General features: G+C 38.4%; 1 protein-coding gene across 5 annotated transcripts in view; it reads right to left on the reverse strand.

The window, feature by feature from the left end:
• The window catches only part of TTC21B (tetratricopeptide repeat domain 21B), a 102,989-nt gene that overhangs the window by 69,326 nt on the left and 16,720 nt on the right, over positions 1–16,943 (reverse strand). For all 5 annotated transcript variants that reach the window (XM_008585344.1, XM_008585141.1, XM_008585199.1 and 2 more), the window contains exons 7-11: positions 6,827–6,911; positions 5,603–5,701; positions 4,049–4,241; positions 3,349–3,446; positions 2,827–3,027 (exon numbers count right to left, since the gene is read on the reverse strand). In XM_008585344.1, coding sequence (XP_008583566.1) covers positions 2,827–3,027; positions 3,349–3,446; positions 4,049–4,241; positions 5,603–5,701; positions 6,827–6,911 — 676 coding nt within the window. The remainder of the gene's footprint in view (positions 1–2,826; positions 3,028–3,348; positions 3,447–4,048; positions 4,242–5,602; positions 5,702–6,826; positions 6,912–16,943) is intronic.

Genomic DNA, 16,943 nt, shown 5'->3' on the forward strand with positions numbered 1-16,943 from the left:
GAGAAATTGCTATAAGAAGGAATGTTTGCTAAGATCAAACTGTTGTTGATAGGACCACTTAGTTGCCTTACTAGAACGTCATCTGGCTTGTTTCATTGAAAGTTACCAGCCTATCTTGTTAAACTTTAACCCCACCTTTGTTCTCTTCCTGTAACTTCCTGGTCTGGAAAATAAATGCAGGAAGAGAACCCCAATTTGGCATTAATTTTCCAAAGGAAGAGATCCCTCTTGCTGGAGGGTCCTGGGAAAGTTAACCACTTTGGGGCTTCTCTCTGCTCGGAAGAGATGGGCTTTGAGTAATCCTTTGCATCTCCATCACCCAGGGGAAGTGGGGTGACAAATCCGTGGGGGGTGAAGCAACGCAAAGCAACAATCTACCAAAGGGCCAAAGAAGTAGGAACAGAGCTAGAGAGACAATTCTGCCTTTCTGATATTTCCCAATGAAAACAGCATTATAAATGCTGATTAGGTTCTATCATGATGATAAAGGTTATATTACGGAAAAAATAAGATGTCTAGTTCAATTAGAGACGCAACTACCACTTAATACATTACTTCTTGCTCCAACTAAAGTTTATTCTCAGCACAGCTGCCAGAGAAATCCTTTAAAATTTTAAGTTTTTAAATTTAAAATTTTTATTGACTACGATAGTGCTGGAAGCCTTCTAGTGACACCCCATTACATTCAGAATTAAAGCCAGAGGAGTTACAACAACCTCTATTGCCCTACTTTGTCTGGTTCCCTGTGCTATGACCTCATCTGTGACTACTCCCTCCTCCTCAATCTGTGCCAGCCACAATCACCTCCTTGTGTCCCTTTGGGCTTCTGCACCAACTGCTAACTTTGTCTGAAATACCATATTTCTACATGTCTCCTTTAAGTCTTTGTTCAAATCTTACCTTCTTAATAAGGCCTACCCTGACTACTTTATCTAAAATGACCATCACCCTTACTCTGCTCTATTCTTTTCTTCTGTCATCTTCTAACATATTATATAATCAACTTAATTACATTATCTGTCTTCTCCTGTTGGAATATATGCTTCCAGAGGGCAAGGGATGTAGTTTGTTTTACATGAGTATTTCCCCAGCTCCGAGCAGAGTGCTGGATACTCTATAAACATTTGTGGAATGAATTGAGAGTAGTGAATGAATACTGAAAAATACATTCCAACTTCTGAGCAACTAAAATTAGATCATGACTGGGAATAATGAGATCAATCCCAGATATAATTCTGGGAGGGGCCGGATTTTTTAAAAAGTTATAAAAGCCAGGAAAAGGACATGATAATCAATAAAAAGCAGTATGGGTTCCCTAAGGGAGCATCATTTATCTCATTTCTCTTGTTAATAGTTATTGAAGCTGTAGATCAGGGAGAATAGTAAGAACTTTGATTTTAGCAATGAAGAATTTGAGAGTGCCCCTCCTGATATCCCTGTGTTGAAATGTGAGCTGAGTATGATAAAGTCAGGTTGGTTGTATCTGCTTACTGTCAGTAACAAAAAAAAGCTGATTAATGGATCTGCATCAATTTGGAAAGATTGGATCCTCTGTTCAAAACTGTTAATGCTTGGATAAGACCATCATGATTGTCTCAGAGCTAGATAAAGCAGATGTTAGATGACAGACAATAAGGACCCATATGAAACAGATGACGCTAGCCAGTTAGCTCAGTTGCTTAGAGAGAGTGGTGCTGATAACACCAAGGTCCAGGGTTCCATCCCTGTTACCAGCTGGCTGCCAAAAAAAAAAAAAAAGCCAACCTCTTAGCTCACTTGGTTAGGGCATGATGTTGGTAACACCAAGGTCAAGGGTTTGGATCACCCGTACAGGCTAGCCACCAACAAAACAAAACAAAAAACCAGAAAAGCTAAAAAAACAGATGACAATATGATAATCTGGAATTATGGGATAAATATGAGAAGACAAAATTTCATAGGAATAAATGTACAGTCCTACACTTGAGTGCAAAGGTAAAATGAGCAACAGATCTAAGGACTTTAGTTACTGTTCATTCAATGGGGTTCAATAATGTAATGTGATTCACAAGAAGAATTCTGGATAGACATCCAGAATAAGGGAGAAAAGGGTCTACTCTAGGTTTTGCAGGTCAAACCCATATTTGGAATAGTAAGCTTAAGAGGAAGCACTGACAAAATAACCAGGTTCACAACCACGGTTCTCAAAACTATGTCACATAAAAAAAAATAAGCAGTAAAAAACCTGGAATTGTTTGGGGGAACATGACAACTAATATCAAAATCTGAAAGTCTATTTTAATGTATGAGGAATGACACCTGTTTTGATTAAGTAATTGAACTTGCTCTATGTCACTGCAGGTAACAGGAAAACCAGTAAATGGTCTTTTTTTTTTTTTTTTTTTTTTAACACAAAGCAGAGTTGACTTAACATAGGAAATACAGACTAATAATCATAATTATGCAATAAAAACTCCATTGTTGAGTGTGTCCAGAGGCACAATGGGTACTTGATGGTGAAGTTACAGAGTGGATTGTTATCTAAATTAGATGATTTTTAACAGTTTTTCTAAACTGAAGATTTTAAGATTTTACAAATTACAAATTAATATTTACAAATCAATACTTTTATTAGTTGCTAGCAGTTGTTACTATAAATATTCTAATTAAATATTCTTATTCAACTAATGAAGACACAAATACTACCACTTTAAGATGCTGATATAGTCTAACACATCAAAGCTAACTTATTAGCACCTTTTATACATTTTTTTTTCTTTACATATAGCATCTTTTATAAAACATCATGTAAATGAATCCTTGAAAATAAGTCCCAGAATTACTTACCTGCATTGGACAGAAATTCAGGTATTCTATTATAATTTCTAACAAGAAATCAGGATTTAGCATTTCAAAATACTGTATGCCAAGAGGTAAATCTTCTAAGCATGAAAAATGAGTGTCCAGGACATCATTTAACAAATTAATAACTTCTTCTTGTCGTTTATTTTTCTTCATAGCAAGAACTGCTTGTAAATAGATTAATTCCTGGAAAATAAATAGTTTTCATAAATTATTACATTCAGTTATAAAGACATTTATTTCCACCTAGATTTCAAATGTATATGAAGTGGTATTTATATGTAAGTATATGCTCAAACTTAAATATTAACTTGGACATTTAGAATCATTCAGAAGAATTTTTAAACTCTAGTTTTGCATGGAGGTAAATTAATAAGTGCAATTACATATTAAAACTAGTGTACATTTGTCCCTTAAAGCCATTACTAAATAATAAGACTAATTTAAAATTTCATACCTTACAAATAGTAGCTAGGAACTACAATCTGTTAAAATAAAATACCGTACCGCAGATTTTCCAATGGACTGCTGAATTTCACGAAGGAATTCTAGCTGCTGATCTGCATCTTGTAATTGCCCTTCTATTAATTGACAACGAATAAATCCTAAAACCAGACAAACATAGTCAAAGACTACACCAATTCAAGTATGTACACTTCAAGCTAACATAAACAGCATTTACAGGTTTTCAGGCCGGCCCGGTGGCTCACTCGGGAGAGTGCAGCGCCATGGGTTCAGATCCTATATAGGGATGGCCGGTGTGCTCACTGGCTGAGTGTGGTGCAGACAGCACCGTGCCGAGGGTTGCGATCCCCTTACCAGTCAGAAAAAAACAAAACAAAAAACCCCCAGGTTTTCTCCCCATCATAATACTTAAAGTTTTAGATTAAAAAAACACAACAAAAAGTGAGAGGAAAAAGAAAAGGATGAAAGAAAGTAAAATGAGTAGCCCTGGAACAGTACAAAATCATTTACCAAAAAAAATTTTTAGTTTATAGGAACTACCTCATAAAAATCTACTCTATTACTAGTGAAGAAAAAATTTTATTTTTAAATATGTATAACTTTTTCTATTGTCATAGATAGTGGAGATATCAGTTTAATTTTAGAAAACCACCAAAAATATTTTTTTTCTTTAATGGCAGGTATTTTAAAGCAATTATTCCGTGCACCTATATTAGAAACATTATAGTAATAGTTGTCATACCAACTAGTGCAGAGATACTAGTCTCATCAAGTGTCATGGCAGTCTTATACCACTTCAATGCGTCTTTATCTTTTCCTTGTAAAATCATCTGGTATCCAAGTTCTATAGCAAATTCTGATTGCTGAGGAGTTAAACTAAAAGCTCTTTCTAGTAATGCTTGCATTTTTTGAAGAATGAGTTGATTACGTCCACACTAAAAAGAAAAAAAAAAATTAAATGAGACAAGAAGTCAAACACTTCTACTCAGATTGAAGGATTATTTTTTCCTAAATACATACGTTACTTGTGCTTCATGCGAGCAAAGGAGGAATAAAATTATTTAATAATCAAAGAAAAATAAAACCTCTATTAACTATCTAGACAATGCATCAAGAAGGAGTTTATATCCTACCAGAACTTATATATCCTAATGAATAATGCTTTAACAAGACAGCTTGAAAAGTACACTTCTAATGATTTTGTTGCACAAACGTATTTTCTAGAACTCCTTTTTCAAACTGTCTTGTGACTGTTTTACAAATTAGACATGAAAACTATTATTTGAAGGATATCTATATAACTGATCAAAAACTAGGACTAAGAACTTTTTTCCCCTTAAAGACAAGCTGTGAAGCCACTTGAGGACATTTAAAAAGATCACCTTAGAATCTTCGTGAAAAGAACTTCAGAAATATCCAAGAAAATGGCAATGTTGTAAGAATAAGTATATAACTTTTGAAAACAACTCTTAAGAGTAAAATACTTATTTAAATGTTTGAAAAAGTTTAAATAACTTCTGTAAGTTTATTAAAAAACTAATGTAAATACTGTGTCTTGCAATAAGGTAAATAAAAAAGGGTAAATACCCTACCTAATTCAAACTTTTGTAATAGCAGGGATTTTTCTTTCTTTAAATTACACAATCTGACAATCTTTGATTTAAGTAAGAGAACTCAGTATATTTGTGTCATTTAATAATAATCCTCATTTTTTTTCAACTTTGCTCATTATTTTATTTACGTGTATCTTTTTCCCTATTTTTTGCTAGTTTAATTAATTTTTCAATCCTCTCATTCCTTGTATTGATTTGGAGAGTCTGCTGTATTTTTCTACTCTTTTCCTGATTACTTTTTATTAGGTGCTTAAAATAAAAACATTTCTTTGTTTCTATTTAAAAAAAAATACGATCCCAACCATTTCCTCTACGAAAATAGTCTATTACCCACTTTAAAACTTTTTTTTTCAAATAGTTTTAAAAAGTAAAGAACAACTCTTGTTATAAGACTTATGCTCTGATCAAAATAAACCACTTTCTATTTCCTTTGCCTAGAAGGCATTTCTTTACCCATAATAAAGGTTCAGCAAGTGCCACTTCCTCTATAAAGCCTCCATGATGGCCTCTTATAGTCAGAAACCATATTTTCTATGAGTCACTTTTCTTAGGAATGTATCATATATTTAATACAAATCATATTTTCACTCTAGGCCATATGCTCTTTGGTGCCTCAGACTTTTTGACTTATTTTATATTCTCTGCTATAGATAACAGAGCTCTAATACATAGTAGGCACTCACAGTTCTGCTGAAGGCTATTGTCATCTTATAAAAAAGCTGAGCATTTTGTGGTTCCATGGCATACAATGCATTGCCTAAGCTTTCCAGCTTGGTGTTAGCCTAAAACAAAAGTAATCAGTATTACTTTTAAAATATACTAAAAATAAAAAAGAACATAATACATGCACATATATATACTAATAAAATATACTATTACTAATACTTTAAAAGACCTTTGCTTTTACAAATTCCTCCTTTTTCAATAAAATATGTTGTAAGACATATTAAAAATTCTTCTAAAAAGCTCAATAATTATAAAGAACTCCTGAGTTCTAGAATTTTTTTTTTTTTTTTTTTTTTAAATATCTGTTATCAAATGCAAACCTCTGGATGGGTAAAGATACCCATAATATTCAATTGACTGTACATGCCACACATCCTCTCCAATAATTCACGACACAAATGAGATTTGAATGATAACATATTTACATATTATGTGAGATCAGCCCTTGAATTGCCTATATGGATGGACTGGTTTATATTTAAAATGTTTTCTATAATAGAAAAATCATTAAGATACTTAGTATAAGTAATTAAAATGCCTCAGCAATTTATTAAAGATTTTTCCCCTGCTAAGATTCTTCTAGTATTTATCTAAGTAATTATCAGACACTGTCACATTAGCCAATTTAACCACACCAAACACAGTGCAAATTTGCTACTTGTACAATACTATTTGCTTCAAAGTGGATTTTGGCACTCCATAATCCAGTATACAGTCAATGTGTTCACTACTACAGAAATAGATGCACTTTATTTTAAGGATAAGATTTTATCCTAAACACATTTGACTTATGCAAATTCAATTAAATTGCAAAAATACTATAAATTATATTTTGTATGTGCACTCTTTCATACTACTAACATTGGTTATATTAATTACATATATTAATGGACAGGAGTTTTACATAGAAAACCACATATACTATAATTAATGATTTAAAGGATTTTAGAGAGTAATTTTAACTAAATATTTTTGCTTTACTAGTTGATTTAAGGAGCTAACCTCTTTGTTAAGATGTATTTTTAGTAATCAACTAAAAACCACCATGACATAAAATCTAAAAGAGAACTTCAAGGTTCCAATGTATACGTGTAAGTATGTATATGCACATATGTATGTGTGCATGTGGAAGAAAATATATTTCTTAATACAGGGAACTTAAATAATACTATACAACTTACCATGTCTATATCCCCCTCCCTACACAAATAGTAAAGAGCCAGCATTCTTAGTGCTTCCACATTTTGATTATCTTGGAGCAGTAACCTGCAGGAAAACATTTCAATTAATATTGAAATAAACTTACATATTCTCCTTTATTTGAGGACTTGAAAAGTTGGCTTGCTAGTCTGACTATCCTACTGCTCAAATAAGTAAGTTTAATTAGTAAAATGACATATGCTTTATGAAAAATATCAACCTCATTATCTAAACTAAAAAAAGTCTTTGGAATTTAATTTTTAATATGTTTTAAAAAGACATAAATAGATTGTACCAGTCTCATTAAATCCTGTGGCAATCCTAAAGTATTAGCTAACCATATACAACAGTATATTAAAAGAATATTTCACCTCAACCATACTGATTTATTACAGCTATGCCAGGAATGCAAAGATGGGCCAAACATTAAAAAATCTATTAATGCTATTCACAACATTAAAATAGATTCCTATGTGATAAAAACAAATTAGAAAATATTATGAAAAAATATCTGATTAACAATAGGAACAAAAACCAAAAGGAAAAAAAAAGCAAGTATAAACTTAGTAAGAAATATGAAAAAACTATAAAAATTCCTATAAAACTTTATTCAAGGACATTTTAAAAAGGAAGGGAACAAAAGTGATGGATTTTAGACGAGGCTGGCACGACGGTGCACACAATAAGGACCAGCATGAAATAGCCACCGCCCTCATCTTCCACTCCAGCACCAAGCCCCTCCCTGCTTCCCTTTACGTGAAGCCTCCTGACAGAAACGACTTTCTGGCTTCTGCGTTGGTGCAATTCTCCACCCAGTTACATCAACCTAATGGTCCCTCCCCCTGTACGTTTTGCGCCCAAAAGCTAATATAAACTCTCGCAAACCCATTGTTGGGGCTGTCCACTATTTTCAGGGCAGCCCTGGGCTGTTCCCCACTCTGAGCACAGCCTGGCAGATTTCTTTCTTTAATAAAGCTTGAATAGTAGCTGGCATCTCAGCTCACTTTCTTTCATTATGGTGCTAAAACCTGGGAAGGGTCTTGGCTGGACCATCGGCTGATCCCCTCTCTTGGGTTGAGTGGCTCCCGGCCGCCCTTCCAAGACCTGCTGAAACTCTCTACTTTTGCTCTTTCAGACCAACACGTCCAACACTGGCCTCAATTCAGTGTGAGTCAGTGGGTCTGTCCTGCCTACTTCTACGAGTTCCCCCAACTACTCTCTATGTCTTTGGTCTCTACGAAGCCCAGGTGCCTGGCCAAGGGAACTCTTCTTGTGCCCCCCAGCTATTGAAGGATGCTTTGTTAGCAGGTCATGGCTTTTCTTTCAAAAAGAAGGTGGACAGCAGAGAGGATGCTCTTTGTTGGCATGCTTCTTCTACCAGGACTGACTGCCCTTTCTCACCCTCTAAATGGGATCCCCACAATCCAAACCTCTACGCTCTATGCCCTTGGGTGTCTCCTGGCCAATTTCTCGGCCTCTAGGGAGACATTAAAACTCAAACGCCTCATTACAATGGATCCCAGTGGCCACAAGATGTCACTTGATTTAGACACTCACTGAAATTGCAAAAGCTGTAGAGATTCCTTGTTCAGGCCTTTTCCTATCTCTGAACACATTCTTCTCCCTGTCAAAACTGTCCTATATCTCAAATTCTCCTAGTTCATGCTTGACCTCTCCTTCCAGACTCGGATCACTCTCCTGATCCATCAGCCCTCCACATTTCTCTCTCTTCCCCACACCTGGCCTCCAGATGCTCGTCCTCAGCCTCTTCCCCTTCTCCCCCTTTGTCAGGTAACAACCCCACCTCAGCTCTGGCCTTTATATAACCCTTCCATGAAATGGCTGGGACAGAAGGAACTGTCCAAGTCCATGTACAGGGAGCAGGTCTGGATGGTGGCTCAGGTACATGCTCAAAATAATAGGCGGCCTGTGGGAGCCGTTGCTGTTCCTTGCACGGACCCAAATTGAGACCACCAGGCTGGCCACGGGGATCAGGATCTCGAGGATAACATGATCAGTCAATTATGACAAGCTTAGAGAAATCACACAGAGATCCACTGAAAATCCCAGCGAGTTCCTAACCTGCCTCTCTGAGGCTTTACATGAATATACACATATAAATCCAAACTCCCCTGCAGGCATGGCTCTCTTACACTCTCACTTCATTACCCAATCAGTCCCTGATATTCAAAAAACTATAAAAGAGATCAGGCCAAATACCAGCTCCTGGCTACTGCCATTCAAGTCTCACATACTCCAAAGCTGGCTGCCTCTAGGGGCAAGCCACCCGAGAACTGCTTCAAATGCGATCAACCAGGCCACTTGGCACGGGCCTGTCGTAACCTGTCCTTACTGCAAATGGCCAGGTCACTGGGGGATTGATTGTGCCACTTGCCAGAGAGGGAGTGGCCCAGTCCCCAACCTACAGCCTTTGGCTTCACAGCCATCCCTACCGGAGCTTCTTGGCTTTGCCCAGGAGGAGGACTGATGATGCCCAGGGTCTGAGGCCCCCACGGAGATCACCACGCGTGAGCCCATGGTACCTTGCCTCATACCAGGTAAGCCAATTTCTTTTGTCATCAATACAGGGGCCATTTACTCTACCCTTCCTGAATATGCAGGCCAAACAACCCCATCCTCTATCACAATACTAGGGGTCATGGGATCAGAATACCACCCACGGATCGCTCAAACCCCTTTCCTGCACCCTATATCACACCCAATTCACACACAAATTCTTAATAATGCCTCAATGCCCAGCCCCCTTACTAGGACAGGACATCCTTTTCAAATTCAAAGCTACTTTTACCCTAAGCACTTTAATTCCAGCTACAATACTGCTGGTACAGGCCGCACCCAGACCTGGCCCCTGAGGCTTCCACCTTCCCCTCCCCCTCAGAAAAGGTCAATACCTAGTATGAGACGCTTCTTTCTCTGTTGCTATGCACCATTCCCCTATCCTTGTTAAACTGCTGAACCCCTCTTTGTTCCCTAATGTCCCACAGAACCCTATCGCTAACAAACACCTAATAGGCTTAAACCTGTCATACACAAACTCCTTTCTTCTCATCTCTTACGGCCTACCCACTTGCCTTTCAATATACCCATCCTTCTAGTTATAAGGCCTAATGGCTCATGCCACTTAGTACAGGACTAATCCTGACACGCGTCATTCCCAACAACTTACTGGGACAGTACTGCCCCAGGGGTTTCGGAATAGCCCCCACTTTTCTGGCCAGGCCTTAGCTCGAGACTTATCTGAACTTCTCCCAACCTCTAGCACTTTAATACAATATGTGGATGACCTCCTCCTTTGTAGCCACTCCTATGAGGATTCACAGGCCCACACTGTTGCTCTCCTTAATTTCCTGGCCTCCACGGGATAACGGGTGTCCCCCAGCAAGGCCCAAATTTCTTCTCCTTCACTTCAAGAATCTAATTTCTGAACCCCCTACTCCTACCACAAAGGGTGAAATCCTTTCTTTCTTGGGGCTTTCACCACAAAGGGTGAAATCCTTTCTTTCTAGGCAGGGTATCTTTGCCTATGGATTCCTAACTTGGGCGTGCTAGCAAAGCCACTTTATGGGGCAGCCAAAGGGGATCCTGCCATTCCCTTAGATCCCACAAGGCTCTTCATTCTCCCTTCCAGCAATTAAAAGCCATTCTCCTCACAGCCCCAGCTCTATCTCTCCCAAACCTACTTCATCCTTTTATACTATTTGTCACTGAAACCGAAGGTGGGTTATGCTATAGTAAATCTAACACAAGCTATTGAGGCTGCACAATTCCCAAAGGAGGTTGGGGTTATACACTGCAGAGGACACCAAACCTCCAACAACCCCATAGCCCAGGGAAACAAACTGGTAGATCTAACTGCAAATCAGGCTGCTCAATCACCAGGCCCCCACTCTTCCTCTCCTGCTCAGGTCCTTCTCATGGCCCCTATGCCCTTATCCCAATACACACCCCAAGAGATACAACACCTCCAATAGTTGGGAGCACAGAGGAAGGACAACTGGTATACTCTCTCCAGTTGCTATGCCCTCCTTACCACACAAGCTGAGCAAATCCTTTTAGATTTCCATTATTCAGTTCATATAGGCTATGAATTCCTACTACACCTTCTTCAGCCCTTATATTACTCTCCCCACAAAGGGACACACTGTCTTCTAACCTTAGTAGATACCTTTTCAGGTTGGATTGAGGCTTTTCCCTGCACTTCAGAGGATGCTACAGCAGTAACACATGCTCTCACCTCAGAAATCATCCCTCGTTTTGGCCTACCCACCAGTCACTCACTTGCCTATGGGCTGTCCTCCCCAAGCCCACAGGTCTCAGCCCCTTTGAACTTATGTACGGTAGGCCCTTCACTCTCACACCTCTCCCTTCCAGTTCATCGCCTTTAGGCCAGTATCTCCCTACTCTTTCACTCATTAGGGATTTTAGGGAACAGGCCAACCTTCTATTACCTCGTCCTTTCCCCACCACCCCCTCAGACTTTAAACTGAGCCGGGGACAGCAAGTGTATATTAAAACCCGAATCCCAAAGCCCCTCTCACCATTCTGGGAAGGGCCTTATACAGTATTTCTCACCACCCCCCACGGCAGTATAAGTACTAAAAAAGGCCTCTTGGTATCACTTATCCTTGGTAAAACCAGCACCTAAGACTTTACTCAAAAATCTGCTAACACCAAGCCAGAGGGGTCCCCCTGCTCAACCCCCAACCCCACATCTCCTCACACTTCGTCCATTTTAGGATCCACAAAACTGAAAAGCTCCAGGACCTCCGCTCTTCCCCCAATCCCAGAAAAAGGATGATCTTTCCCCTGGCGATTATCCTCTCACTCTTGCACACCTGCTTCATGTCCCTCGCACAAGAGCTACTATTATACTACCTGTTCTAGTACTTGCTACAGGATTGGCAGCAGCTGCCCCAGAGGAGTGTAACATTATAGGAAGATTTCTCCTGTCACTTCTTTACCTCCTATCAGTAGGATGCTTCTTAGCAATGTCATTGTGATAATGTGCCCTTTAAATTCTTTTGGCCCCCTAACCCTTCACATCCTTCCCATGTCTTTCCTCCTATCTCAATGCTCCCCCTTACCTGGACCATGGAGGTTCCAGGTCCGCAGGGATGATGCAGTCCTCAGCGAATCAGACTGGTCCCTGAGTGACTCATCTGTCTCCCACTTTGCGAGAAACTTTGTGGTCACCCCCCTCCCTGTCGATGCAGCCTGTAACGTTTCCACAAACGTCTCTTCACTTTCCTCTAATCTCACCTCAGTGGGGACTGTCAGCGTTATGCAGGACCTGCCCACACTCTGCCTTACACCAAACGCTACCACTCACTTACCCCCTCCTCATCCATGCCCTAAAACCAGAGAATATTTCCTTTGTAAAACTACGTTATCCTGTTGCCTGCCCCCTCAACGCGATTTCTTGCATATTCTTTTGGCTCATCCCTGACATCACCCTCCAGACAGATGGAGAGATGGAGACAGGACTGGGACTAACTTTGACCCCCCCCCCCAGGAAGTACCCCCTGCTCCCGTAGGGCACTAATTGTACCTTTATAATTGGGGCAGGGGTCCTTCCTGCAACTGGAACTGGCATAGTGGGCCTTGCTACTGCCTTTCAATTCTATCAAAAACTCTCAGAAGAACTAAGTATACATAGAATCTCCTCCCTCCAGTGACAGGTCACCTCACTCGTGTTAGTTGCTTTACAGTCGCTTTAAAGAACCATCAGGCCCTTTACTTCCTTATGGCCAAGAAGGAAGGCTCCTGCCTCTTCTTGGGGGAGGAACGCTGTTATTATGTAAATGGGTCCAGGGTGATCCAAGACAACTTAAACCATTTCACTGAACCCTTGGATACCCTGGCTTATGCCCCTACTAGGACCCCTAACTGTGCCTCATCCTACTTTTTGGTCCCTGTCTCTTTTGGTGTTTCTCTAATTTCTTGCAGGAACGTATGCAGGCTTTCACCAACCAAAAGGTCACCAAATTGTTCCTGTGAGGAAGGTATCAGCCCCTCATAATCAGCAACCCTTCCCGGGAGGAATACAGCCTCCCCACATGAAACCAATACCCTGCCACCTAAACACCTTATGTTTTACCTGCCAACACAAATCTTTTATTTTTCCATATCTTTACCCATCTCCAGCAGGAAGTAGCTTCAGAAGAATGAGACCTCTGCCCTTTTCCCCTTTTTCCTATACTTAAAAGGCAGGAATAATAGATCTGCAACATAACCAGCGCCATTTTAGACTAGTCTAAGTACAAAATGATGCCGTCCACCTCCTCCCTTCCCCTCCCCCATTCTCTTTTACAAGAAGCCTCATGGTTTCAGAGAAAATGAAACTTTTGGCGTTTCCACATGTGCAGAACTCTCCACCCCCATGACCTAACTCAACCCCACCCCAGAATTACATCACCCAGCTCTTGGCGCCAACATACCAATATAAGCTCCAACCGCCCTATGTTAGGTGCTGTCCCCCATTTTCAAGGCAGCCCCGGGCTGTTCCCCACTTTGAGCACAGCTCAACAGATTTCTTTCTTTAATAAAGCTTGAACGGTACCTGGCATCTTGGCTCACTTTCTTTCACTCCCCTTATTTGCTTGGGCACATGGCTAGCCAACATTTCCCAGCCATCTTTGCAGTTAGATGTGGCTAGTGTGAGATAAAATAATGTAGGCCATTTGTGGGCCTGGGCTTTTAAGAAAAGTGGAATGACTCTTCCACATTCCCTTTCCCCATCTACCAGCTGAATACCAACATTGTGAGGTCTTAGGAGATGGCAGAATTGCAAGATGGAAAGAGCCTAGCTCCCTTAATAACAGTGTGGAGGAAAGCTGCCTGATCAACTCTAACAGTCACCCAAAACAGCTACATGTGGAAAAAAATTTCTATTATGTTGAACCATTACACGTTTGGATCTACTTTTATAGCAACTTAGCCTACCCTAACAAATACAATATCATTGATTCAGCAATCTCTCATTTGAGAAATTTTCCTCCAGAACTATTCCTATATGTTTACAAATGTATGTATATGCATGTGTGTGTGTGTGTTCACTACAATATACTGAACAGTAAAAACTGAAAACAACATAAATACACACCAATTGGAAAAAATTAAATAAACTACTTGTATGTTCAGTTTATCAAATGCTACTCAGTTGTTTAAAAATGATTAGAGAAAAAAAGAAAATTGTCTTTGTTCACAGATGAGTCAACTTTTATGTAGAAAATTCAAAAGATTGGACCAAAAACCTCCTGGAATTAATAAGCAACTACAGCAAGATTATGGAATACAAGGTTAATATACAATATCAATTGCTTTCCTATATACCACCAACAAACAAGTGGAATTTGAAATTAAAATCACGATACCATTTACATCCCAAAATGAAATACTTATGTATAAATCTAACAAAATATGTATAAGAGCTACGTGAAGAAAATTTTAAAACTCTGATGAGAGAAATCAAACTAGAACTAAATAAATGGAGAGCTGTTCCATGTCACAGATAGGAAGACAATATTGTGAAGAGGTCAGTTTTCCCAACTTGATCTATAGATTCAGTGCCACCCCAATCAAAATTCCAGCAAATTACTTTGTGGATATCAACAAATTGATTCTAAAGGTTGTATGGAGAGGCAAAAGACCTAGAAGAGATAGCACAATATTGAAGGAGAAGAACAAAGTCGGAAGACTGACATTACTCAACCTCAACACTTACTATAAAACTTCGGTAATCAAGACAGTGTGGTACTAGTAAAAGAATAATCCCATAGATCAACAGAACAGGATAGAGAGCCTGGAAACAGACCCCCATAAATATAGTCAACCGATCTTTGACAAAGGAGCAAAGGCAAAGTAATAGAGAAAAGATACTTTTCAGCAAATGGTGCTGAAACAACTGGACGTCCACACGCAAAAAAATGAATATAGACACAGATGTCACCTTCTCCACAAAAGTTAACTCAAAATAGATCACAGATCTAAATTTAAAACACAAAACTATAAAACTCATAGAAGATAACATAGGAGAAAATCTAGATGATCTAGAGTTTGGTGGTGATTTTTTAGATACAACACAAAAGGCATGATCCATGAAAGAAAGAATTGATAAAGTGGACTTCATTAAAATTAAAAACTGCTCTCAGAAAGACACTGTCAAGAGAATGAGAAGACAAGACACATACTGGAAGAAAAGACTTACAAAAAACATATCTGATAAAGGACTGTTTTCCAAAATATACAAAGAATACTTTAAAGTCAACAATAGAAAAACACCAATTAAAAAATGAGCCAAAGACCTTAATGGACACCATGCCAAAAAAGATACAGATGGAAAATAAGCATATGAAAAGATGCTCCACATCATATGTCATCAGGAAAATGCAAATTAAAATGATAATGAGATATCACTAGACAACTATTAGAATGGCCAAAATCCAGAACACTGGCAACACCAAATTCTGGCAAGGAAGTGGAGCAAGAGAAACTTTCATTCATTGCTGGTGGGAATGTAACATGGAAACACCACCTTAGAAGACTGTTTGGCAGTTTCTTACAAAACTAAACATACTCTTACCATATAATTCAGCAATCATGCTCCTTAGTATTTAACCCATAGAGCTGAAAACTTATGTCCATGCAAAATCCTGCACATGGATGTTTTTAAGTTTTATTCATTATTTGCCAAAACTTAGAAGCAACAAATATGTCCTTTAGTAGGTGAATGTGTAAATAAACTATGGTACATCCAGGCAATGGAATATTACTCAGTGCTAAAAAGAAATGAATTATCAAGCCATGAAAAGACATGGAGGAAACTCAAATGCATAATACTAAGTGAAAGAAGCCAATCTGAAAAAGGTGCTACCTGTTGTATTATTCCATGCTACAGGACACTCTAGAAAAGGCAAAATATGGAAACATTAAAAAGATCAGTGGTTTACAGGAGTGGTGGGAAGGAGGGATATAGGTGAAACATACAGGATTTTTAGGGCAGTGAAAATACTCTGATAGTATAATGATGGATACATGTTATCATAAATTTGTCCAAACCCATAGAATGTACAACACCAAGAGTAAACTTTAACGTAAATTATGGACTTTGGGTGATAATAATGTGTCAGTGTAGGTTTGTCAATTATAACAAATGTACCACTCTGGTGGGGATGTTAATAATGGGAAAGGCAGGGAAGTATATGGGAAATCTCTGTACCTTCTATTCAGTTTTGCTGTGAACATGGAACTGTTCTAAAAATAATTAGGTATATATGTGTGAATGGATGTAAAATAATATCTATGAAATACTTAAAGAAACAAGTTTAAAACTATATAATGAATCTATTTTTTATTTTAAAAACACCCCCCAAAGTATATATATTTTTTATATACTATATAAAAACCATACACACACACTAACATACACACAGTGCCTATAAAAAATATCTGGAAAGATATAAACATCAAAAAATTACTAGTGCCCAAATTATGGCCTACAAATATCATTTCCCTCAGTAAGATACTAGATGCCCTACACAAATGGCTAATACATGCCTACATGGGGCAGTAAATACAGAAAATGAAACTGGTACAACTTGTCATATCAAACAGCAAGGTAACTATCAAAGACTACTAGGATCATGTCAAAAGGACTTAAAAACTAACTTGAAGAAACTTTTAATGGCCCAAAATAAGACAGTTGGAGAAATTATAACTGAAATGAAGCACTCAAGTTTAAATCCATGTCATATAAGCAAGCAAACAAACCAACCCAAACAATTGATCAATCACCACTGAAGGATGCTAGGGAACACTTTCTTTTTTGGTTTTTTTGAAACCAAGAAATAAAGGAAAAGACTCAAACATTTATCCTACTTTTCCTTTATGAACTGTACCATTAGGTAACTAATCAGTAAATGAGAAGTTTTTCTTTATAGAAGTATTCCAGCTAAAAATGAAGAATGATAGAAGCTCAATATAACCACACAGTAACCCCTAATGAACCAAACACCTAGGTATTGAGCATAAGTGGCTGCTAACATCAGAAAAGAAAAAAAAAAAAAAAAGAGATAAGCA

The sequence above is a fragment of the Galeopterus variegatus genome, unplaced genomic scaffold (assembly GCF_000696425.1).
Source record: "Galeopterus variegatus unplaced genomic scaffold, G_variegatus-3.0.2 Scaffold9, whole genome shotgun sequence".
Taxonomy (NCBI): Eukaryota; Metazoa; Chordata; class Mammalia; order Dermoptera; family Cynocephalidae; genus Galeopterus; species Galeopterus variegatus.